Source organism: Muscardinus avellanarius (genome assembly GCF_963383645.1).
Source record: "Muscardinus avellanarius genome assembly, chromosome: 15".
Classification (NCBI taxonomy): Eukaryota; Metazoa; Chordata; class Mammalia; order Rodentia; family Gliridae; genus Muscardinus; species Muscardinus avellanarius.
Window position 1 is genome coordinate 39,925,339 of NC_137801.1, and position 26,615 is coordinate 39,951,953.

Genomic DNA, 26,615 nt, shown 5'->3' on the forward strand with positions numbered 1-26,615 from the left:
GTAGTCAGTATTTTCTGATGTCTCCAGCACCTGGCGCTATGGACCTGGGGAGAATATGGAGCTCACAGTTTCCTGGGACCTCCTCCTCCACTGCTTAGCTGAAGCACACATGGAGGCTGGGGCTCCCAGCTCACTCTGTGGGGTTCCCCACTCCCTTGCTAGCTGTGGGCTTTAGGACAGGGTATTCATCCTCTCTTCTAAGTTTCATTGGTCATCTCTAAAAGGGGGAGGGATGATAGGATGTATTTCTGAGAGCTTGGGCAAGAATCAGGTGAGCTCTTCCACATGAAAGGCACTAGTGAATGCCACCAAATGCTGCCTCAGAGAATGGCGTTCTTGCCATTTTCTCCTCATTTCACATGAGAATGGCAGAAATTAAGTCTTAGAATTCTGTCTCCTGCCATTCATTCACAGAGGCCGGGACACACAGAGGGTGCACAGCATGTTTGTTTTTTAATGAGAAAGAAACAAGGGCATGTTGTTTCTTTCCATTCTAGCCTAAATGTTCATAGCACTTTGGTTCCTTGATGTTATATTATTTATTTTTATATTAGTTTATTATCTCTTTCCATGCTAGAATGTAATCCCTACAAGGAGAGGGTCTTTATTTCCACAGGGCCAAGAATGACTCATGTCACACAATACTTACTCTATAAATATCTGTGTGCGTAGCCAGGCATGGTACACATCTATAATCCTAGTACTTGGGAGGCTGAGACAGGAGGATTGTAGATTCAAGGTCATCCTCAGCAACTTAGTGAGACCCTATTTCAAAATAAAAAAAAATAAAAAGGGCTGGGGTATATCTCAGAAGTAGAATGCCCTGGTTCAATCTCTAGTACCTCCCAGCACCCCCCCCCAATTTTTTTTGTAAGCATGAATAAATGATAGTTTCCCTGTGAAAGTAAAGAAGTTTTGGGGGAAACTGTGGGCAGTTTCTGTCCTGGACGTTCCAGCTGCCTGGCTTCTTCCTGGAGGCCACCTTCAGGATTCGCCTGTGCCTGTGTCTTGTCCCAGCATCTCCAAGGCCCAGGGCAGAGCTCTGTAGGTTGGCAGCTGTTTAGTTTGATGTTGTAAGACTCACTGTGAGTTTCTGCCATCTGGATTTATTATTTTAATTGTTTTATACTTTATATTTGTGCCCTGCGGTGATTTTCCATTAAATCAGAACATTTATGTTTTTAAAAAAGAACAGGTATGGTTGTGGGTGTTTATCTTAACAGCTAATCTCTGGCAATACAGGCACTGTTTGCCAGTCATCAGCAGATTAGAAAATTAGCATTTGTTTAATTAACCTCCATTAGGGACTGTTAGCACATGAAAATAGTGATTTATTTTTTTAGCCTAAGAAGATGACAGATTTTGCTTTTATATACTTTTAAGGTTTCGAGATTAATTGCTTTTGTTATTTTTCTATTTCTACTAGTATAAACCATTAAGTTGGTAAAAATAAATTGTAAAATTGGGAAGAGGCCAACAGCATGAAGTATAATCTAAGTTTACTTATAATTAAACTTGTGCTGAGTTCATGTAATACACTAAAATATGTAATAAACTAATGTAATAAATATATGCCTGTATCACATAAAATATAGTTAATATATGTAAATATACTGAATCATTATTGCATATATTAATATACTATAAACATCGTCTCATATATCCTTTATTCTGTATATATAATGCAACATATAATTCCCAATATCTCTCTACATATGTTAATATATGGTTACATATTAATAGAATATATATGGTAATCATTATATATACTTAATTATATATGCATTCCCTGCATAACAAAGTTTTGCTCAATAGAAAACCATATATGCAATGGCAGTCCCATTAGATTGCATTGTCTAGAGATGTGATAGCAGTCTATTTTGTGTAAGTACATTCTCTGATATTCACACAATGAAATCACCTAAAGATGTAGTTCTCAGAGCATGACCCTATTATTAAGCAATGAATGACTGTATGCATGATGAATAGATGAGACAGAGAATGAAAGATTGAGAATTATATATTACCTGGGCTTATTCTCACACCACATAGCTACCTTATTGCATAATATGTTATATATAAAGGCAACACAAAATCCTCAACCTTTCTCCTATTTATATCTCAATATTATATTAGTTGTATATCACACATATACTTCATTCCATATTATTATGTAGGTCAAAATACCAAATTACAGTGAATTTAATTATCATTCTGATGGCTTTTATTTTGAGATATATGAACTGAAACAGCCTCCATTCTACGGGGCAGTTGTAGAACAGTAGGTTTTGTAGGCAAGGAATGGGAAGAACTAAAAACGGGGGAAAACTGGTTAACATCAGGTTACTTCAGGTTAGGGTGAGCTTAAAAGCAAAAAGGACTTTCTTATCATGGTAACTAAAACTGGCTTGTTTGGGGGATTTGGCTATTGTCTTATCTGATTTCTGGGAAGGTCAGATAAACAGCTAAGTTTTGGCTTGGGGGTATAGACCTTCAGCATGAATAACTTCATTATGATTGGGCCTGGTACAGGAGAGGGATAATTCTAAACCAGTGGCCTCCTATAAATATCACTTAACAAATGTATGAAATAAAGTATGTATTCTGATTAATAGACTGTAGAGATATAGATACATAGAGAGAGATGCAGACAGTTATGTGTCCCCTAGAAAGTCCTCACAGCAAATGTTAACCACCTTCCTAGTTTTCACCCAAATTTCAGTTTGGGCCATAACACTTTGACATGATTTTTTTTTATTTTGGGATAGTATATTTAGAAGACTTATTTGACATAGATATGAACCATTAGCAAGTTGGTCAAAACACTTGCTCGCTGTCTGACAAATGTCCCTTTTACCAGCCTTGTCCCTTGGCTCATTTGGTCTGGCTCACTTGCTGGCCAGTTGACTTATTCCACACACTAACCTCATTAAAAACAAAACTAGCAGGGTTCAGTGATGCACACCTGTAATCCCAGTACTTGGGAAGCTGTCAGGAGAATTGTAGGTTCAAGGATAGCCTCAGCAACTTAGCAAGGCCCTCTACAACCTTGTGAGACCCTATTTAAAAATAAACAATATAATAGGGCTGGCATTATACCTCAGAGATGGAGCAGCCCTGGGTTCAATCCGCAGTACCATTTAAAAAATTAAAATATGTCTTATATACAAGTGAAACTTTTGCTTGACCATCAAAGACGCTCCAGAATAGTAAAACCATAAATACTAAATGTGAGGTATACACCCCCATGTCCTCAGGATATTTCTGTAATCTAAACTGTAGTTCAAAAATACTTTGTCAAAAACTAGGTGCTACTTTTTCCTGAAAACTTTTTACCTTCCCTGCTACTTTTTACCTTTTTGAAGCCCCTCCCTTGATTGAACACAACTCTCTAATATCTCATTGGAACCTGTGGCCAAAGCTCCTTGTCCTAGTGTGAGGCTCATTTAGCTGGTGACTGGCACCAAAGATGGCATAAACAGCAGCCTAATTTCAGCTGAATGATATCAAAAAATTTCAAATCCTGTCCCTAGAAAAGTGTAGGATTAAAAAATACATAAAAGGAAATGAAGTGGCAGCCTCAGAGCCAGGGCTGAAGCGGTGGCCCTGAGTGCCTTTTGCCTGGGGAGGCAAAGCTAGCCCCCCTCCTCCAGGACCTGAGATGGGGCTTTGGAACTATGCCCGGACACTGTCACCTCCAGAAGCTCCCCAGTCTTCTCATCAATGTATGCAGCACCCCCACCCCCACCCCCAAGAAGCTGTGCGTGTCTACCTTAGCTACCTTAGTGACTTTGAACAGATTTGCAAGTAATTTAGAAGGGCTCATAGTTTGGGGAGAGGTTAATTTTAATAAGAAAAAGATAAAGAAATGTCTAGAATACAGATTTCCCCCCCTCCAATGGAGTGTCAGGGAGGGAAAGCTGGTGAGGGGCCTGGCAGAGTGGAGAGGACAGACAGCCCAGAAACGCCTAACTGCCGCTGGTTGGTCAGAGCACCAGTGCTCTGCCCAGTGTACTCCTTGGGGCTGCAAGGGTGGGCAACAGAGGCGATGCTGGCCTGCCTGGGCTGGGGCCTGGAGACTCCTGGGCAGCATGGCCACCTGTGGGTGACCTGACTAGGCTTTCTCTGCAGAGAGTCTGTTGCTACCTTGCCCCAAGGCATTTCTCCAGGGTCACTTCCAGAGTTGTTGTCTGTTTGTTTTTTTTTTTTTTTTTCATTTGTTTGTTTTCTTCTTCTTTTTTTTTTTCTTGTTTTCCCTAAGTAGAATTCTGGAAATCCCCTCCTCCTCTCCCATGGCAGTTCGAGATTCACAGTTCTTTTCTTTACTAAAGCAGTTCACCAGGCTTACCCTGGTACCTGATACCACTATAGGTTTGGAAAGCCTTTTCATGAAACATATAACTTCTACTAATATTACTCACTGTTACTATTTCTAAGTTATAGGGGGTTTTTGTTTGTTTTTATTTTCTTCTTTAGAATGCTGGGGATCAAACTCAGGGCCGTACACATGCTAGGCAAGTGATCTACCACTGAGATACATCCTCAGCTCTGTTATATTTCTAAGTTGAAGTATCAAAACATAGAAAGAAAAAAATAACTATGAACCAGAACAAATGACTTGATTTCCCTGGGCCTCATCTGGTTATGTGGTTGTCTGAGTCACTGAGTTAGAGAGCCCCCTCACTGACTGATCATACCTCTGGGTTGAGATCCTCCCTTTTCTTGAGCTTTCAGACACCAATCTTCTGAGCTTCCTCTGGGGATGCTGTCTTGCAGTTGAACACTGGTCTATTCTAGCCCTCTTCTCTTCTACACCCTCTTCTTAGAAAACCTTACCCACACTTATTCTCTACTGCCCAAACCTCTACCTGTAACCACCTACCAGCCACACCAAATAACATATATTCAAGGCACTTCAGACTCAGCAAGTACAGCCTGAACTGCTGTTCTACCCTTGGTGCTCACTGCAAAAGCTGACCTCTGTGGTGCATAGGAGGGGCTCAAAATGTTCCTCAAATGGAGCAATGGAAGCTCTTTGTTCTGTAAACTCCAGCAGAGTGTCCTCCTGCCTCAATCTACAAGTCTGTGCATCCTTCTCCTACATTAGCCCATAAGGCCACCTGTGGCATGAGCATGACTATACCCTTCCCTGCTGGTCCACGCCCATGCACACACACACACACACACACACAAACACATGCATTTCTGGTCAGCTGAGATGCACCACATGGTCTGAAAACAAATACCTACCATGGCCAAATTAAACAAATACAAATGTGAGACTTCTTTCTAAAGAATAATAAAATCTGTTTTCTGTCCCTTTAGAGGTCAGCTCATTTTCAGCCCCTGGCCTTGCAGGAGGCCTCTGGTATCCTCCAGGAACTTGGGTGACCCTCCATTTGCAGGAAGACGTGCTCTCTCTACATCCCCCTCAACTTGCGGGGAGTTACATTTGTGTTTCCTCAAGTCTTTATCTTGGTTGGGGTGACCCGCAAGGGGCTGACTACTCTCTAGCATGTGGCTCCCTGTGGCCGGGATATGGAAAATCTACACTAACTGGTCTTGGCAGCTTCTTGTCCTGACAAAGGATCCTGAAGGGTGACTTTCTGGCTTTTCTGTCCGGGAATTCCAGCCCTCCATCAGGCTGTGCAGACCACTTCCACTAGGCGGAAGGCATGCTCCCGGAAAGGTTATTCTTGGTCCTTTAGCTGGATCGGTCCTTTCTGTGATGACAGTGTTGGCTGGATTAAGGACTGCACATCACTAGGCCAAAAAAGGCAAGACCAGCAGCCACTGCCCTTTAAGGGCAGCTATGATGTCCTGTTTGTCCCTCTGGTAGAAAATTCACCAACCCCAGTACTCTGGCCTCGTGTCTCCCTCCAGACCCCAGTCCCCTTCTTGGGGACAGGAATGGTGTCTTCTCTCAGTATCTTCAAGGTCTAGCACCAGAATAGACTCTGAGTAGAAACTCAATAAATATTGTGGGATTATTACATAGTAGGGCCAAGTAGGCACAAGGTATATTAGTTGTTATAACCATGCTTTAACCAAAATATCACTAAAATGGACTCTGCTCACTATTTCAATTGTACAGTTCAATGAACACTGAACACCAGGCCCTTTTGCAGCACTCTGGGGACCAAGCTTTGAACACCCAGACATAGTCCCTGTTCTCATGGAGTTCATGTGGGGAAAACCAGTAACGCACCAGGAAATAAACAAGCAAAGTAATTATAAATTGTGACCGGTGCTGTGAAGGAAGTGACCACTGTGCTGTGGCTGAGGTAAAGAATGGGTTTGGGTGGAGCAGACTACTTTAAAGAGAGTGGCCAAAAGAGATGTCTTTGAGGAGAGAGGTTCAGGCAGAGACCTGAACTTCAAGGACTTTCTTCTCCAGGGAGGGACTGGTGCTGTGGAAAAGGGCTAAGGGCAGGAAAAAGCTTGGTGAGCCTGAGTAGGAAAGTGGCACCCAACAGGGGAAGAGGGGCCAGCCCGGCCAGAGTGAAAAGCAAATGTCCCCTGCCTGCAGGGGAGCTGCTGGGCTTGCAGAGGAGCCATCCTTTCTTGGCGCTCCTCCTGAGTGTGAGAGGGACAGTGGATTGGAGGGTGCAAGAGAACACCAGATGCAGCTACCTCTGATAGTTTTAGACTTAGTTTAATAGTTTTTAATAATAATATACATTCTCTGGAAATGTTTGGCTGTCTCCTGGGACCATGATCCAAGAACCCTGCTTTCTATTGCTGATCCGCTTGACAGACCAGTTTTGAGATGCTAGAATACACTGAGGCAGTGCAGGGCCGGTTCCTCATGGAGCAGTCCATTGCGCAGGGCAGACACAAGAGCGGCCAGTGCTAGGACCTCAGTGTGGGAGATGGGAACCAGCGCAGGCCCACTGGCCTCCAGTTTGGACTGTGAGGAGACATGGCAAGGGATGAAGCTACAGGGTCAGGGTCACAGAGAGCACAAAAGATCCCTTACTCCGTGCTAGAAAATAGGTTCCTGGAGAACCACTGAAGAATACCAGCAGGGAAAGCATCACCTGATTTACATTTGGTTTAAAAGTGCCTGCCTCCAAAGCAGAAAGGGAAACATTTGGTGTACAAGAGCCACGATTGCATGTTCATGGGCTCCAGCTGCCTGTCCGTCCCATGATCACAGACTGGAGGGGTCCTTGGGGATTAACTCATCCGGTGTTATTTCATATTCGAGGATAGTAATGCTCAGGACAGCAACTGCTTGTGGTCACCTGTCCTTGACTTGGATCTATATGCTGAATCCTATGTATGTATGTATTTTGGCGTGAGAGATTGAATCCAAAGCCTTTCTACCTCTGAGCTACAACCCTAGCCCTTTTTATTTTGAAATAAGGTTTTGGTTAAATTGCTAAGAGCCTTGCTAAATTGTTGGGGCTGGCTGATTGTCTACCTTCAAACCTGTGATCCTCCTGTCTCAGCTTCCCAAGTACTAGGATTACAGGTGTGTATCACCATGCTTGGCCAAAATAGCTTTTGACCAGTGAGCTGACTGATGGCTTAGAGAGGGAGGGAGGATTGGGTGTAGATGTCATAATGGTCCTGGGAGTCCATCCATGTGCCCATTTCCCATCAGATGGGATCAGGACATTATCAAGAATCTTTTTTGTTTTCTGTACTGGGGACAGAATCCAGGGACATTGTACCTCCGAGCTACACTCCAGCCCTACTTTTTAGTCTTTATTATTATTATTTTATTTATTTTATTTTATTTTGGTGGTACTGGGGTTCCTGGAAGCCCTTCTACCTCCAGGCTACACTCCCAGACCTATTTTATATTTTTGAAACAGGGTCTCTTCCAGCGCGGCTGGCCACCTGCGCGATCCTCCTGTCTCCGCCTCCCAAGCGCGGGGATTACAAGCGTGCGCCACCACGCCCGGCTAGTCTTTTTATTATTTTTGAAAGAGTCTTACTGTGCCGGGTCTGGCTTAGGAGACCCTGTTTCCAAATAAAAATGTAAAAAAAATAAAAATGTAAAAATGTAAAAAAATAAAAATGTAAAAATGTAAAAAAATAAAAATGTAAAAAAATAAAAATGTAAAAATAGGTCTGGGAGTGTAGCCTGGAGGTAGAAGAGCTTCCAGGAACCCCTGTACCACCAAAAAGAAAGAAAGAAAGAAAGAAAGAAAGAAAGAAAGAAAGAAAGAAAGAAAGAAAGAGTCTCACTTTGTTGTGAAGGGCCTCGCTAAGTAGCTGAGGCTATCTGCGAATTACAAACATGCGCCACCACGCCCAGCTCAAGGAATATTAAGAATGTGATTTCCTTACCATGGGTTAAAAATAAATTGGATAATCGTGTAATCAGATAAGTTATTCTGCAGCGATTCCAAGTCTTAATGCCAAGGTATAGCTCCAGGCTCTTTTATTTTGGCTATGAACTGAGAGGCTGTTTGACACCTCAGGTTCCCAGCTATTGGTATCATGGCTAAAAGTCCCCTCTTTCCAAATAAGAGGCAATCTGTTTGGTAAAAATAGTCTTGTCTGAAGCCAGGCATGGTGGCACACACTAGTATTTGGGAGGCTGAGACAGAAAGATCGAAGATTTGAGATCAGTATTAGTAACTTAGTGAGACTTTCAGCAACCTAGACACACTTTTTCCAAAAATGGCTGGGGGTGTGGCTTAGAGATAGAATTCCCTTAAGTTCCATCCCCAGTGTGGTGGGGGGAGGTTTTGTCTGGCTTATCAGTTATATCTTATAGGAATGTTACCATGAGTCAGCAGCAACCACCCTACCAGCAGCAGCAACTGTGCTCTCTGTCCCAGAGAAGGATAGTGTGGACACAAAACATTTTTATCTCCTCAGGCAGCAGAACAAAGTTGTTAGAAGCACGTGGTGTCAGGTGGAACCAATTGTCACCTTTCATTACCTGTTTGTCCTGACCAGTTAAATATCCCAGCAGACCCTTTTTTCTCATCTAGAAAATGGAGATAATAATAGTTCTACTAGCTGGGCACAGTGGCACATGCCTACAGCCCCACCTACTTGGGAGGCTAAGGCAGAAGGAGCACTCGAGCCCAGGAGTTTGAGACCAGCCTAGGAAACATAACAAGGTCCTGTCTCAAATGATGATGATGATGATGATGATGATGATGATGATGATGATGATGATAATAGTTCTATCAGATTCACATAGTATTGGATTGAGTTGATGGATAAAAAGAACACTGAGCCTAGTGTATAAAGGCAATTGAAGAAAAATTTTATAAAGATAGTTTTTTTTTTTTTCTTTTGCAGTACTGGGGATGGAACCCAGGAGCATTCTACCTTCAAGCTACACCCCCAGCCCTATTTTTTATTCTTTTTTTTTAAGTGGTACTGGGGTTCCTGGAAGCCCTTTTACCTCCGGGCTACACTCCCAGACCTATTTTTTTACATTTTTATTTGGAAACAGCGCGCGGCTGGCTTCGAACCTGCGCGATCCTCCTGTCTCTGCCTCCCAAGCGCGGGGATTACAAGCGTGCACCACCACGCCCGACTTTTTCTTTATTTTTTTGAAACAGGGTCTCACTGAGTTGCGAAGGACCTTCCTAAGTAGCTAAGGCTGTCCTCAAATCGTAATCCTCAGATCTCCGCCTCCCGAATGCTGGGATTACAAGTGTGCACCACCACGCCCGGCTTAAGGTAGTTGTTATTTTGCTCCTAAATGATTTTCCCTATGAAGAGACTTAGAGAAGATTTGCCCTGCAGATTGGCCCAGAATAAAATCTTTCCATTGACTCCACCATTGGTACTGTAATGGAGAATTTTAAAATCTTTTTTTTTGGCTTGGGCTTTGAAACAAATTGTGATTTTGTGTTTGAAGGAGAGGCAATAGATTCAGCTTGCTTGCCTTTCTGATGGTTGGCCCAGGGTGGCTTTTGAGGGAGGGAGAGAGAGAGAGAAAGTGAGTGAGTGAGTGTGTGTGTATGTGTGTTTGTGTGTGTGTGTGTGTGTGTGTGTGTGTGTGTGTGTGTATTCTCTGCCACAGAGAATGCTGGGAGGGGGTGCTAGCCAGTCACCAGCATTTGCCTCCTCGCTGAGTCTGACAATACTGAGGGGGGAGAGTCTTTCTCTTGAATCTGTTGTTAAATACGAAGGTATTTTGTAACATCTGCCAGAAGCATTTCTATTTTCAATCAGATTAACCAAAGTCATTCACAAGTCTCCACTATTTGCTAAAAAAATTGAGCAGTTTCTTCACAACCTCCCTCAAGGGCTTGCTCTCTGATGATTCAAATATTTGGCATCCCCGAAGTAATTTTTCTGATCCCTTATCTTCAAGTAACTGAAGGAATTTGCTGTCATTTACCTGGCCACCAGGCCTGAACTTTGTGGAACTAACCTGCCAGGGGCGGAGGCATCAAAATGCAGGTCCTAGGTGAAGAACACATAAGAGTCTCTTCTTACATGATGAATTTTTAAGTCAAGAAATATTTTTTTCCATTATTTCTGCTATGCTTGTGTGACAATCCTGTTCTGAGTGCTGTTTGGTTTTCTGGCTCTTATTCTTGGAGCATCTACTATCAAATTGGGAAAGTATGGTTTTCCAAATGGAAAATGATATATTTATATATGACATCCAAGATTCAGTGTAAGGAAAACAGACTCCACTAAACAGGCCCTGGCTCCGGACACTAACCTGGATTTAGTAACCGTCCCCCCTCCTCTGAGATCTCCATGTGATAAAACAAGGTGGCTGTTCCCAGGACAGAGATCCCAGGCCTAAGAAGGTTGTTAAGTATCTGGAAGCTGTCACATCCATCCTAGTTATTAACACCTGTGTAGCTCCACTCCCACCCCTACCCCCCACCACCACCACCTTTGTTTTCTTCCCTGGGGAACTTTGTGTCATATGTGATTTCTTTCCCAATGCAGGGTGGGGTGCCCCATGATTTTCTCACTGAGTTAGGCTGAAAGTCTCACTGATCTCGATCTCTCTCTCTCCCTTTCCCTCTAACCCTTCCTCTCTCTTGTCTATCTTAGTGGCTCATAAAATAGAAGTAATAAGTGATTTTGAAAAATAAAGAATTGTTATGGATGTAGTGACTTTTCCTGACAAGGGATACCTCTTTACCTTTTTTTTTTTTTTTTTTTGGTACTGAGGGTTGAACCTAGGTTCATTCTACCTCTGAGCTACATCCACAGCCCTTTTTCTTTTTTTAAATTTGAAACAGGGTCTTGTTAAGTTGATTAGGGTCTTGCTAAGATTCTTAAGCCTGGTCTTGAACTTATGATCCTCCCATTTCACTTGTTCCAGCCTCCCAAGTACTGGAATTACAGGCATGTACCACTGTACCTATCTAGGGTATATTTTAAAGAAATGATTTTTAGAGACCCTGGAGAAGGCAGGATTTCTGAGATAATGAAATATATCAGGCACTGTGCTTGCACATAGGTTACATCATTCAATCCTGGCAATATAATCCACATTTAATAAATAGGGAATCAGAATCTCAAAGACATGTTTGGACCAGTCCATCCTTATCCACCTGGAAAGCAGCAGAGTTAGAATTCCAGTTCAAAACAGCCTCATTTCCTACCTGAACATCAGGAAGAGAGAGGTTGGGGAACCCACTCAGGCCACAAAATGTAGGCACCTGCAATTTCTTATATCTAAATTATGAAACTATGTGGATTAGATGCATACACAGCCTAAAACTTGGGAACAAGTTTTGGAAGTCAAATATGTATTTCACATCATTGTAGACATACTGCTAGGGATCTCAATAGTTGGTTTCCTGACATATTAAAAGTAACTTAGTGGTAAAGCATGTACTCAACACATATGAAGCCCTGGCTCAGTCCCCACCCACCCACACACACACACCATACTTCTGTTGAAAGTGTAATTTGACCTACTACCAATCTCTTTCCATCCAGTAGTTCTCCTTCAGTATTAGACCCTTGTTTCTCTGCCTCACAGCAAACTCATTTTAGGGACCTTTGTTTTTACTCACAGTTCCCTTTTCCTTTCCCACTCCAATAAAGTAGCAAGAATCTTTGGAAGCTTAGAACTTACATGCTTTTCTTTTTTCCCTGAAACAAAGGCTAGATTTAATTTTTTCCTCCTCAGATGACTTTATAGAATTTTTAAGTATATTGCTGAGGAAATTTCCTTTCTCTCTTTGTCTTTTGGTTTTCTGGGAGAGGTCTGTGCTCCTGCCCCTGGGGGAGCCTTAGTTATACCATTCTGCTCTAAATCAATCAGTCCCTGTCAGTGGCTGTGATCTCTCAGCCCCTGTGGCTCCCTTCTCACCACAACGTCTTCTTTTCCCAGCCCAAAGGAATTTTGGTCCAAACATGGCATAGAGATTTTCAACTTATGCACCTTACATTTTACCTATGCCTCTACCATCTTGTTCTCCTTTAAGATGTATGACTACAATGCAGCAATAAAAATTTTAAAAAGGCAGACTTAGTCACATGGGGTGGCCCAGTGCCGCTTCTTCCTGGCAAATTGTTTCCTGGCAAATTACCTTTTGGAGCCTCAGTCTTTTGTGCATCTTAAAAGGTTGGTTGTTGCCAGGTGTGGGCAGCACACGCCTATAATCCAAGTATTTGTGAAACTGAGGCAGGAGGATTGCAGGTTCAAGGCCAGCCTCAGCAACTAAGCAAGACCCTGTTTCAAGGATTAAAAAAAAAAAAGTTGGTTTATGATGCTGAATGTTGGCAGGATTGGGGTGGCCGGGATCCTGTCTCCCAGGGATAAAATGGCAGAGAACACTCCAGGTCATTTTAGCCAAAGCATCGCCCCCAAATCCCTGTTTGGCCTTGATTACTGCTTCAGACTTAGATTAGAATGGTGGTTGTCAATCAGAGGTGCTGGAAGGGATGTTTGGCATTGTCTGGAGAGGCTTTTAGTTGTCACGGCTGAACGGGAAATACTAATAACATTTGGTACATAAAGACCAAGGATGCTACTAAATATCCAGTAATTCACAGGACAGTTACACAACCCCCTGATTATCAGGCTAACCCCAATGTGCCAGCATGAGAAACCCTGGAATCGAGGAGGACTGAAGAGCCTATTCTTAGCCTTTTCCACAACTCACATCCCATGTGGCCCTCTGGCAGCTAGGGGAGAAATGTGGTCTCATGGAAGTTCTCACAAGTTTTTGGTCTAGTGGAAAGTACAGTAAGATAAATGTCAGTCGGGTGCCTAGTGATAAAGGCATTCTCCCTGAGGGGGAAATACTTGGAGTTCCCCTCCTGAAATCAGGGACTACCAGAGATGCTAGCCAATACAATCACAAAAGAGAAATGAATTAGAAATATGAATACTGCCAGGAGTGGTGGTGCACACTTGTAATCCCCGCGCTTGGGAGGCGGAGACAGGAGGATCGCGCAGGTTCGAAAGCCAACCTCTCTGGCTTAAGAGATCCTGCTTTCAAATTTAAAAAAATATAAAAAATAGATCTGGTAGTGTATCCTGAAGGTAGAAGGGTTTCCAGGAACCCCAGTACCACAAAGAGAGAGAGAGAGAGAGAGAGAGAGAGAGAGAGAGAGAGAGAGAGAGAGAGAGAGGAAATATGAATACTGAAAAGGAAGAAATGAAAGGATTATTACTTGAAAACAATTTGAAAAATCCACAGGAACTACTGGAAAATACCACTACACAAATAAAGAGAACTCTGTATAGTGTCAGGAAAAAAAAAACCAGTGGTTAGTGTGTATGTGTATGTGTATATATATATATATATATATATATATATATATATTATGTATATATATAACCACATGAAAGATATAGTGGAAGGAATTACCCTATTTATAATAAGAATTTAAAAATATAAAACAATAGCTTGAATTATTTAGAAGTGCATTCATGTTGAATTAACATGAATTAACCCCAATAACAGCGCTTTAAATAAGATACAAGGTTCTCTTTCATATGGAAATCATTTGGCCACTCCTAGGACTTTGTCCTCGTCTTTATGACTGAAGGTAGTTGCTAAGACCAGACATTATAGCCCATTTAGGACATAGGAAAAACTAAAGAGCAAGAAGAGGAACACCTGAGCTGGGCGTGGTGGCACATGTTTGTAATCCCAGCATTCGGGAGGCTGAGACAGGAGGATCAAGGTTCAAGGAAAGCTTCAGCTACTTAGTGAGGCCCTTTGCAACTCAGTGAGACCCTGTTTCAAAACAAAGAATAAAAAATAGGGCTGAGGTTATAGCTCAGAGGTAGAATGCTCAGGGTTCCATCCCCAGCAAAATCAAAAAAGATGAAGACCCTTTCTTTTAAGGAGACTTCCACACAAATGATCAGGAGAATTTAGTCACTTAACTACAACTAATTCCAAGGAAGGCTTTTAATTTCAGGATTTTTAAAATTGGATCATATGGAAAATGCCATAAATTCAGACTATGCTTGGTGCCCTCTCCCGCCACCCCTACTTCCTCTTCCCCCTCCCAACAATGAGTGTCCAGGTTAACCATACTGCATTCATACTTTTACACATATTCGGATGTAACTCCTCCATTAATCTGCCTCAGCCTTCTTCCTCTCCTCCCCTTCCATTTCAGCTTTGCTGAGGTTTCCCCTCCATAATCTGGAGTCCCTCTGGTATTCCTAATACTCCCTAGTGTGGGCATATTAGAGAAAACATATGTCCCTTCTCTTTCTGTGCTTGGCTGATCTCACTTAACATAATGTTCTCCAGGTCTTTCCATCTTCTTGCTAATGACATGATTTTGTTTTTTATAGCTGAGTAGAATTCCATTGTGTGTATTTCCCAAAGTTTTGCTATTCATTCATCTGCTGATGGAGGCCTAGGTTGGTTCCATATTTTAGCTATTACGAATTGTGCTGCTATGAACATGGGGATGCATATGTTACTGTAGTTCTCTGATTTCAACCCCTTTGGAAAGATACCCAGGAGTGGTATAGCCAGATCTCATGGTGGACCAATTCCCAGTTTTCTAAGGAATCTCCACACTAATCTCCATAGCAGCTGAACTAGTTTGCACTCCCACCAACAGTATAAAAGAGGTCAGCTGCATAGCTAAAAAAAAAAAAAAACTTTCTCTTACTAAGGAAGTGAGAATGGATATTGGGATGACCAACAATCTTCCATAAAATGTATCAATAAATGCACAAGATCTATATAAGAGAATTTGAAAATGGTCCTAAAGAACACATATAAGACTTGACTAAATGAAAAGAAATGTTATTAGATAGAAAGACTCAAATTTGTGAAAATATCAATTATCCCTAATTTATAACTTTTGACATTTTCCCAATAAAAACAGCACCAGAATTATTTTAACTAGATAGACAATTCTAAAGCTCATATGGAAAAATAAACAAGCAAGAATAACCAAGAAATTCCAGAAAAGAAGGGGAATAGTCCTACAGGGTTTTAAGATATAAACCTGCAGTAGTTAAAAAGTGTGGCGAAAGTTGGACACAGTGGTACACACTTGTTTCCCAGTACTTGGGAGGATCACAGGTTCGAGTCTAGCTGCAGCAACTTAGCGAGACCTGTTTCAAAAAATAAAAAGGCTAACGGTGTATCTTAGAGGTAGAATGCCCCTGTGTTCAATCACCAGTAACAAACAAACAAGAGTGTGGTGGTACAGAGCAATGTTATAGAATAAGAGATACAGAGAAAAAATATAAGTACACATGAAGATTTAATATGGATATTTGATAAAAGTGGTATTTCAGTGAGGGAAAGATGAACTATTCAACATCTGGGATTGTTTCCAAATATTGGAAAATAAATACATCTGATGTATATCTCATACCTTTTTTCAGAACAAATTCCAAATGTATCAAAGACATAAAAAGAAAGTAAAAGCACTAGGCATAACCTTGAGAGAAAGGCTTGTATAACTTTGAAATGGGTGAAACCTTTCAAATTAAGACATAGACTATAAACACCATAAAATAAAACATTAATTCAATTACATAAAATAAATAACATCAGCAAAACCACCAAAAGCTATATCAAAAGTCAAATAATAAATTGGAAAAAAGTGTTTGCAATTCTTATCCCATATAAAGTTTGTTTCTTAACATAAAAAGAGCTTCTAACAATAAATAAAAACAAATACCCCCAAAGAAAAATATCAATAGACAGAAAATTTATAGAAAAAAACAGTTCTCTTTTAAGTACATGAAAAATGCTCAGGCTTACAGAGAAACTTAAGAATACACTGAGATACTGTTTTCACCTAACACACTGCCAAAACGTAGTCAGCACACCATACTCTCAAGCACGTGGGAAAGTAGGCACTATTGTTATTGTATATTGCTGACTGAAGTATGTTTTTCAGCCCCTATAGAGGACTGTTTGGTAACATCTATCAAAATACACATTCTTGTAGTATCTACTTCAGAAACTTCTAAGAATTGTGTTTAATTCTTTGACACACATGCATACTGTTGTATGGACAAAATTATCCACAGCAATAATGTACTATTAGAAGTATCCTAGCCGGGCATGGTGGTGCACACTTGTAATCCCCGCGCTTGGGAGGTGGAGACAGGAGGATCACACAGGTTCAAAGCCAGCCGCGCTGGCTTAAGAGACCCTGTTTCCAAATAAAAATATAAAATAAGTCTGGGAGTGTAGCCTGGAGGTAGAATGGCTTCCAGGAACCCCAGTGGCACCAAAAAAGGAAAGAACAAGAAAGAACAAGAAAGAAAGAAAGAAAGAAAGAAAGAAAGAAAGAAAGAAAGAAAGAAAGAAAGAAAGAAAGAAAAAAAAAAAAAAAAAAAAAAGAGGTATCCTAAAAGTTCCCCAGTGAAAATTGTGAAGTATTTTACGGACATAAAAAAGAATTAGGAGACTTTTTATGTGCCAGAACAGAAAGATCTCAAATACATATCAAGGGGAAAAGACAAGGTCCCAAAGTATACATATAGTAAGTGTCTTTTTTTTATTAAAATGGTGAAAGAAATAGATATTCACATTTTCTTATTTATGTATAAAATATGACTGAGAGTATACACAAGAAATGGATAAAACAATGATCTATAAGGAAAGAGAGGACTATCTAAGGAAGAGATGAAGAATGGAGGATTACTATTATCTGCCATTTCATATTTTGGGGGTGTTTTTGAAGATTTGAGTGTATGGCCTATTGAAAAAGAAAAATTGAGCACAACTATTAATAGAAAAAAAGAATTTTGTAATAAAAACTATTAATAGATAAATCGAATAAGATTAGCCACATTGGCTTATATATAGTGAAAGGAGTCTTGCTGAATTTTTTTTATTCCTGCTATTAAAAAATGATCCCCACTTGCCGGGCATGGTGGCGCACACTTGTAATCCCCTTGCTTGGGAGGCGGAGACAGGAGGATCGCGCAGGTTCAAAGCCAGCTGTGCTGGCTTAAGAGACCCTGTTTCCAAATAAAAAGTGTAAAATAGGTCTAGGAGTGTAGCCTGGAAGTAGAAGGGCTTCCAGGAACCCCAGTACCACCAAAAAAAAAAAAAAAAAAAAAAAGATCCACTCCTTAAAGAATGTCCCAGGTCTCCGAAGTACCCTTGTATTTGAGCTCCAAATAGACAGGGGCCAGTATCTCGACAGTCATCTCTCTGAAAAGCTGCTCTTCCTAACTTACTGCCAACAAACTTCTGAGTCTACATGTCTGACCACATTCTGAGCACCTAAGACCTGGGCACAGGTCAGGCTGGGACACCACAGTTCCCAACCTTTTTCCCAGGGGCCCAGGAACCCAGCTGAAAAGGCAGCTCTGAAAACCTTCAGGAGGCTCCTGGGGTAGGAATAGAAAGCAGAAAGTCAGGGCCCTGGGGCAGCCAGCTGGTGCCAAGAAGGCAGGGAAAGGAGACTGAAACCCCAGCCTCAGCCAGGGGCTGTAGCCCCACTCCTTCTAGCAGCTGGGTCCCCTCCCTGGTCCTGGAAGAAGGCTAATTTGGGGCCAGAGAAATGAGCACTTTCCTTTTTAATAAGATGAGATGAAGATGCTGGACGTAGTGGGGGCATGCCTAGAATTTTAGTACCTGGGAGGCTGAGGCAGAAACTTGCACATTTCGAGGCCAGCCTCAACAATTTAGCACAACCCTCAGAAACTTAGTGAGACTCTGTCAAAATTTATATATATATATATATATATATAGGGTCAGGGGTATGGCTCAGAGGTAGAATGCCCCTGAGTTCAATCCCCAGTAGCACAAAAATAAATAAAACAAGACTGAAGACTTTCGAGGAACAAAGTAGGAGTGACAGCTTTTCTGACGCCCAGAGGTTTTTGAGTTGCACCTTTTCTGTCAAAAAGAAAAGGAATCCAAGTTACTGACCCTTGGGAACTTCCAAGTTACTTCCTACAGGGAACCCAAGTTCCCTGGCTGTGGGTTTTGCATAGGAAGTTTGGAGTTTTCAGGAAGTTCAGATAGCAGACACACTGAGGAAGGAACTGGAGGCAGGGCTTCAGGCATCCGTAGCAGAAGAGTGGGAAGAAGTGTTCGGGGCAGCTCCCTGCAGAAGGTTCTCACAGTGGTCATACTGGGCCTCGCGCTGGGCAGGAGCCCAGGGATGTGCATCTGGGGCAAGTGCTGGGGCAGGCAAAGAAGAGGAGATGGTGGGCGAGATGAGGGGTCCACTCTTCCTGAACCTCCCTGCAGAGGGGGAGCCCGAAAGGCTGGGGGTGCTACATCTGACATCCTGAGTCAGAACAGGAGCCAGGCTCAGGAATTGTCTTTGGGGAAAAAAAAAAAAGCCAGAAGTCTTTCCTTCGTTACAGTGAAGACTTTAAAAGAGAGGGCTTTGAGGGCAGGCACTTGGAGCATTTTAGGGGTGGTGGCTGGGACTAGAGGATGTCACTCTCACTGAGGTGAGACGGCAAAGGAGTGCAGCACGGGGCAAGATGCCAGCTGTGGGGCAGAAGATGTCCTGTTCACCTTCAAGAAACCACTTACCTTCTTCCCACCTCCAGTCACTTATTTCTGCAAGGATAATGTCACAGCAGAGTGTGCTCCTTCTAACTCACTGTGATGCTCAGAAGGTGAATGTGAGTCACAAGGTGCTTTCCACACATAAAGAAGCATTGTTTGGATTGCTTCCACCATTAATGTTGCCATTGTGATCATCTTGCATACTGTGCGGATTTTGGAAAGGCAACTTAGGATTCTAGGACACAAAGGGGCATGTGACTCGGCCAAGCCCAAAGGGTCAGCCTGTCAGTGATGGAACATTTGCAGGTGGGCAGGCAGCACACCCAGCTCCCTGGACCTTGGGTCCTTACGAAGTAAGTGCATGGAGTGGTAACTAAAGCCTTTAACATCCATAGGCTATACCCCAGTACTCTTTCAGAAAAGCCCATGAGCAAAATGTGTCATCCCCATTTGACAGGTAGAGAGATGTTCCAGCAAGGTGACTGCCAGGGACACACCACAGCTAGCAGCAAAAGCCCAGGCCATTTGGATCCCAGCCCGGCATTCATCCCTACTTTCCATCCCCAGCCAAAGCTCAGCCCTGGCCACACACAGTGCCAAGGCTGGGGTCAGGGAGCCTGGCCCCAGTGGCTGGGCTTGGTTGGGCTCACTATTCTTTCTGTAGTTTGTAAGCATTGCTTAGAGCAGCACATTTTATGTGCTTTCTTCTTTCTAAGAGTCCCAGCTGGAAGCTGAAACGGGGTCATGGATGCAAAGCAGGCAGGTCCTGAAGGGCTTCCGGCCCCACCTCTGCACTCATTCTGGGGCCCAGCCATGGCAGTGCTCAAGTCCAGTCTCCATCAGCTGGTGAGCATGGGCCTTTCTGATCTCTGCAAGGGGAGTGGGCCTCCTCTGCAAGATTCCCAGCCCAGCATGGCTGTGGAGAAAGAACCAAAATGGGATCTTCCATCTGGACAGTCTGGATTCTTCTATAGGCCTAAGCCCAGGGTTTCCAGGTTTGAACTGTAGGTAATTCTTACTTAGAACCCCAGAACCTGGAACTGTAAAACGGGACCTAAGGAACCCACATGGGCTGAAGCCAGTATGCTTCGTGGCCCTCAACTCCTGCTCAGAACCATGCAGGCCCTCCAAGTCCAGGTTATTGCAATCAACATGCTTTCTTTCTTGTCCCAGACCCTTCCTCTAGTTAGCCTGCCACCCCAACAAGACAGATGTTGCTCACACATAATGCTTCTTCAGGAACATCCCATTGCTGTGGATGTGGACTTCAAACTATGAATTGCCATCCTTGACTTAAGTCCATGGTCTCCTCGCCATGGAGGAGACCTTTTTGTATCTGCCTTCGCTCTATCCCGTCTTTTCTCTTTGTGGTCTATCCAAACATTAACCTCTCTCCAAGCTTGGGAGCCATTGTTTCCTGGATGCCTTCACTGCCTGCATCCTGCATCTGCTGCCCATGGGCCCCCTCTAAAACCCAGTGGCTCGAATCATTTGTGCCCAATAAAAGTGGCACCTGATCCTTAGGTGGCTTTATCTGAATCATTAATATCAATATGTGTCAACCTGATCCCTGCAGCTAACCAACTCCTGAAGGATGGAGGATAAGCTGCTTCTTTATCTCACAGACGAGTCTATATAATAGAAATTTCAGTGCATGTAGGACACCAGTAAATAGCTACTGACTTTAATCTGTTACACCACAGTGGTTGCAGAAGCTCCTTTCTCATACTAAAGAGAATCGAGGCACTGTAAGGATTAAGCAACATGGAAATGAGCTCCTGGACTGAGGCTGGTTTGGCAGAGGTCATGCCTCCCCCAGGACTTTTTTTTTTTTTTTTGGAAATTTCCCTAAGATGTGCACATCTCTCCAACTCAAGAAGACCCTATGGGGTGAGTCAGATGCTAACCATGAGGTCTCGGCATGTCTTACAGGGATTTGAAACTGGACAACATCCTCCTAGATGCAGAGGGTCACTGCAAGCTGGCTGACTTCGGGATGTGCAAGGAAGGGATTCTGAATGGTGTGACAACAACCACATTCTGTGGGACCCCTGATTACATTGCTCCCGAGGTAAGACCCTTGTGGGAAGGGCTACTCCTCCTGCTGCCAAGGCTGAAGGAGAGGCCAACACCATGGACTGGGGCATCTAGTGATTATGGGAGAAGGTTCTGGGAAAACAGGATGGATCCAAGGAGGCAGCAAGGGTATGGTAAAGGATTTGTGGATTCCTCCATAAGGATGTGATAGAGATGGGGAAAGGATGGGTCGACTGAGAATAACAGACCACTCCACACATCTGGGCAGGTCCTTAGTGAATCTTACTCCATATTCTATTCCACAGTCACCAAAAAATCCTAGGTCTAAGAGAATAAAGTTATAATTTTCACATATGAATACTCAAAGAAGAAACATTTTTAAAAAGGCAACAATTCAATCTACCAGCTATGGTTTACCTACAGTAAAACCAGAACCCTCTTGCTATTTCTACTGTAATTTTACCTGAAGCAAGAAGAGGACATTATAAACAAAGATGAGCAATGCTCATATATAGCCTTGCCAATGGGTCACCTTGCGTGCAAGTTGGGTTTTTTTCTTGTCACTGTTTGCTTGAATCCCTCTCTGTCAGTCTTGCCTAAACTGAAAGATGGATGGCTCAAATTTAAGCCACAGCCTATTAAAAATACTTAATCAAAATGATAATAATAATTACTAGAAGAAGAAAATGATAATAATAATTACTAGAAGAAGATGAGAAGAGAATAGTGATTCCATTAAACATTGTGTATGGTGGAGGGGTATTAACATGTTTGAATTTCATTTCCTTTTTTTTTTTTGGTGGTACTGGGGGTGGAACCCAGAGGCTTTCTACCTCCAGGCTATATATACTCCCAGACCTATTTTATGTTTTATTTGGAAACAGGGTCTCACTAAGTTGCTGAGAGCCTCACTAAGTAACTGAGGCTGGCTTCGAACCTGTGCGATCCTCCTGTCTCAGCCTCCTAAGCGCGGGGATTACAAGTGTGTGCCACCATGCCCGGCTTTCATTTCCTTTTAATGTGCATTGTTTAATCACCTGCTGGATACGAAGCAATGTTGGGATAAAGAATTGTCTGAGACATTGGTCCTCCTCCTCCTTCTCTTCCTTCTTTTTTGTTTGTGTGTGTTACTAGAGATTGAACCCAGAGGTGCTTTGGAGCTACACCTCCAGCCCTATTTTTGTTTGTTTGTTTGTTTGTTTGTTTGTTTTTGGTGGTACTGGGGTTCCTGGAAACCCTTCTAAGTCCGGGCTACACTCCCAGACCTATTTTATATTTTTTTTTAATTTGGAAACAGGGTCTCTTAAGCCAGCGAGGCTGACTTCAAACGTGCACTCCTCCTGTCTCTGCCTCCCAAGCGCGGGGATTACAAGCATGTGCCACCACACCCAGCGCAGCCCTATTTTAGTTTTTATTTTGAAATAGGATGTCTCTAAATTACTGAAGTTCCAGCCTGTGATTCTCCTGTCTCAGCCTCCCAAATACTGATATTAGAGGCATGTGCCACTATGCCTGGCTAACACTGGTCCTTCTTCTAAAGCAAACTTTGGTCTAGAGGGAGTGATGAATAAGTCAACAATTAACTAAGCAGAACAAATAGGTAATAAAGCAAGATAGTGTCATCAAGGATTGGGAAAGGCTTCTAGAAGAACCTGGAGGATAAATTAGATTGTAAAAAAAAATAATGATTTATTTGGCTGCAAGAATGAGGAGGACATTTTGAAAACAAGGAGAATCAGAACAGGGGAAAGGAAGGAATGAAGGCTCATTATCTGTTTTTAAGGCAGAGTCTTTGTTTCTAATCGTGTGCTCTCAGAATCCAGCCCACAAACCAGGCTTACCTTAATGATTTGTTGAATAAATGAATGGACAGTTGTGACATTTCAATATGAACAAATATTAAGGGATAAAACATCTTGACCTTTTTCAGGAAAGTTAAATAATATAGCACAAACAAAAGGTTTCTCAGTGCTCATAATAACGACCAAATTAGCCAGGCGTGGTGACGCACGCTTGTAATCCCTGAGCTTGGGAGGCTGAGACAGAAGGATCAGCCAGCCTCAGCTACTTAGTGAGGCTCTCAGCAATTTAGTGAGACCCTGTTTCCAAATAAAATATAAATATAGTTCTGGGAGTATAGACTGGAGGCAGAAAGCCTCTGGGTTCCACCCCAAGTACCACCAAAATTAATAATGATAATAATAATAATAATAATCAAGATTAAACAAAGTGCCTAGGAATATGGCCTTGATCCTATAGGATCTGGGGCCCCAGTAAGGTTTCTCTTGCACAAGCGTCCTAATCAGACCCATCGCAAGAAGAAGGCGGGCAACACCAGTGCAGATCTAAAGGCAGGGAACCAGGGACAGACAGCTGAGTCTTCACAGATCAGCTCACACCTGGGGAGGCCTGAGGAGGGCCTAGGAGTGAGGATCGTGGATAGTAATAGGGAAATTCTCTTTAGAGCCTTAGACTTCTAAGAGATTTAAACAATAGCAATTTTGGTCTTTCTGCTAATGTACTTCCTATTAAGGAGCACTAGGAATTCAACCTTAAAGAAGAAATAAGTGAAAATGTGGATGCTCTGTGGGTAACTGCTCTTCTCATCCTCCTCATTTATTCTCTATCATAAGAATGCTGGGTTCAAATCCCTCTCTGAGTGGATGCCAGAGTTAAGGTTCCACAGCTCAGTGTAGGAGCTAAGGCCCCCAACCAAGAAAGACATTTGCTTTACAATGATAAAACGCCAACTCAGCCTTTGTGCAAAGCAATCCACTGGCAAGGCTCTGATGTCTGTTTATACTGAGGCTCAGCCACTCTTCCCTCCCATTCCCTCCTGCATGCCAATGTACAGAATCACCATGACACTAGAAATGGCACACAAGCGCTGTGCCATTACAAGCAAGCAAATTACAGCTGGTAAAGAAAGGTATTGCTGCCTTCATCGGGGCAGAAGGAAGATTGAATAAAAGTATGCCTTCACAGCACTGAACACAATGCCCGCTCCACGGGGTCTCATTTTTAAGTTGCCAAGTGGTGGCTCCATCATTATTTTCGAACTTGGGTTATAAAATGGGCAGGAAAAACAGTCCTGAAGATTGAGACTTGAGGCTAGACTTGACCAGAAAATCCCCATGTGCCCTTGATGAAATCATGAAACAATTCTGAGCCTTAGGTCCCTCATCTTTCACATGGGAATCATTGCACCTGTCCTGCCCATCTCAGTGAGCTGTTCTGAGAATCTAATGAGATTAAAGCATGGCGAAAGCCTCTATTCAAATAGGAGAGGCAAACCCTGAAACCAGAGCCACCTTCTGAGTTATCAGCTCTGCCCACAGCATCTCTTCCCACCATGTACCCTTGGCTAGACCTTCTGGCCCACCTCTCCTTTATCCATGCCCGGCCCCCGCTCCCAATCCCTGGGCAATGCTTGGCACCATCAGACCCAATACCAGCTCTGAGTTACTCTAGGAGTTGGCTGCCATTCCAGGTGCCCTCCCCTGGCATGCAAAACCTTCCATTCTCAACATCTTCACTGCTAACAAAGCAATTAGGAAACAGATAATTAGGGTCAATCATGAAAGGAATTTTACAAATGATGCCACTCAAAACAAGAAGGTTCTGGAGGTGACCGGGGAAGGGTAGATAGGGGCTACTCTTTGATTTTAATGCTACCATCCAGTCTGAGCCACACAAGCCACCTGTAGGTATTCCCACCACTCTACAAAAACACAGACCCCAGCTGTCCCACCTTCCTGATGATAGAGCACGGCCACCTTAGCACTACAAGTTCTTTTAGCCCAGATATTAATGAGGGACACCCAGGAAAATATACAAAATGAAGCATTCAGTGTTATATAACATTACAAGCATTCTTGAGCTGTTTATATTAATTATATCAACATTATATATTCATTGTATATTATTGGAATGGGCTGATCATGGTGGTGGGCTCAGAAGAATGCTAGAGCCCTTACTCTTGAGATGCCTAGAAAACAGTTGATTATATAAACATAACTAAAATGCAGTATGTAGGAAGTACCTGCAAATCTTAGGAACAGGCAGAGGCATAAGGTGTCAGAGGATAGGGGTCAGAGCCGAGGAAATCTGGGAGAGCCTCTGGATGAGGTAGAGCATAACCATGACCTTGAAAGACAGAAATTGTTGGCACCAATACACCATGTGGAGCCAAGCTGGGAGTTTGGTTTCATAGGGCTAAGGGGAAGTTGGCTTTGGCCTTGGAGCAGAGCAGAATCACTGGCTCCTCAGAACAGTGGAGCCAATAACTTTGACCTTCCAGATACCATATTTATAATGGTAGAGAACAAAGATGCTAACCAAATAGATTGCCTGTCCCAAATAATGTAGGGTTTGCTACTTTTCCTCATATTCGTTTTCATTCTCAATTGAGAGAATTTTAAACTTTATGTAATTTTATTTATTTTTTTAATTTTTTATTGGTGCATTATATTCATACATCATATTGGGGTAAAAAAAAGTGTGTGTACATACATGTACATATCACTGATTTACCCAATTCCCACCCCATTCCCTCCCCGTCCCTCCTTTTGCTTTACTTAGTGGTTGACTTCACAATTCACCATAGCCAAACTATGAAATGAGCCAAGATGTCCATCAACAGATGGATGGATTACAAAACTTTATGTAATTTTAGATGCTTCTCTTCAAGTTTTTCTATTTACTCACAAGAAATTTAGGGTTCTTCTTTTTTTTCTTTTTTTTACAGGTCTGGGGGTGGAACCCAGGGGCATTCAACCTCCAACCTACACCCCCCTGCCCTACTTTTGTCCTTTGTTTTGAAACAGGGTCTCACTGAGTTGCAGAGGGCCTCGCTGAGTAGCTGAGGCTGTCCACGAACCGTGATCCTACAGTCTCAACCTCCTGAATGCTGAGATTACAAATGTGCGCCACCACGCCCAGCTTAGGATTCTTCTAGAAGGGTGTTTACCATGCCATACATTCATTTAACCTATGTAAGTTAGACTCTATACATTTGTACAGAGAATAGACAAAGAGAGTATCAATAAGACCATTGTCGAAGATAAAATTCTCCAGATAGTAAAAAAATTTTGGCAATAGAGAAAACATTCATTCATGAGGTTGGCCTCAAAGAAAGGAGTCTGGGGCTTTATACAGGCAGATAAATGAGGATTTCATCAGTGGATCCTATGGGAATCATGAGGAACAGCGGAGATGGGTAGCCGAACACAGTGGTGCTTGCCTGCGATTCCAGTACTCAGGAGGCTGAGAAAGGAAGAGCACAGGCTCAAGGCCAATGCACAAGAACTTAGTAAGACCAAAATAAATAAAACTCTGCATGGTGGTGCATATCTGTAAAACCAGTACTTGGAAGGTGAGACCCTGCTTCAAAAGAAACAAACAAACAAATAAAAAGGCTGGGGATGTGGCTTTGTTGTAGAGCACCTGTGGGTCCAATTCTCAGTAACACACACACACACACACACACACACACACACACACGCACGCACACTTACATACAATGAAGATAGATGTTAGAATATGCAAGAGTAGAGTGGTCCTTTGTGGTAGAATACAAAGTGTGGGGAAACTTCTTTGCTGTTATTTCCCTCCCAGGGTCACAGGAGAGCACAGAGCTCAGGGAAACCTATCAGGTTATCATTGAGGGAAGATTGTGTTCTGGTCGCCTCTCCTCTC

At 42.6% G+C, this 26,615-nt stretch overlaps 1 protein-coding gene across 1 annotated transcript in view; it reads left to right on the plus strand.

Moving 5' to 3' along the window:
- PRKCE (protein kinase C epsilon) overlaps positions 1-26,615 on the plus strand; it is a gene marked incomplete at both ends in the record, with an annotated part of 526,950 nt that overhangs the window by 468,114 nt on the left and 32,221 nt on the right. The window contains one exon of the mRNA XM_080711937.1: positions 20,814-20,952. Coding sequence (XP_080568063.1) covers positions 20,814-20,952 — 139 coding nt within the window. The remainder of the gene's footprint in view (positions 1-20,813; positions 20,953-26,615) is intronic.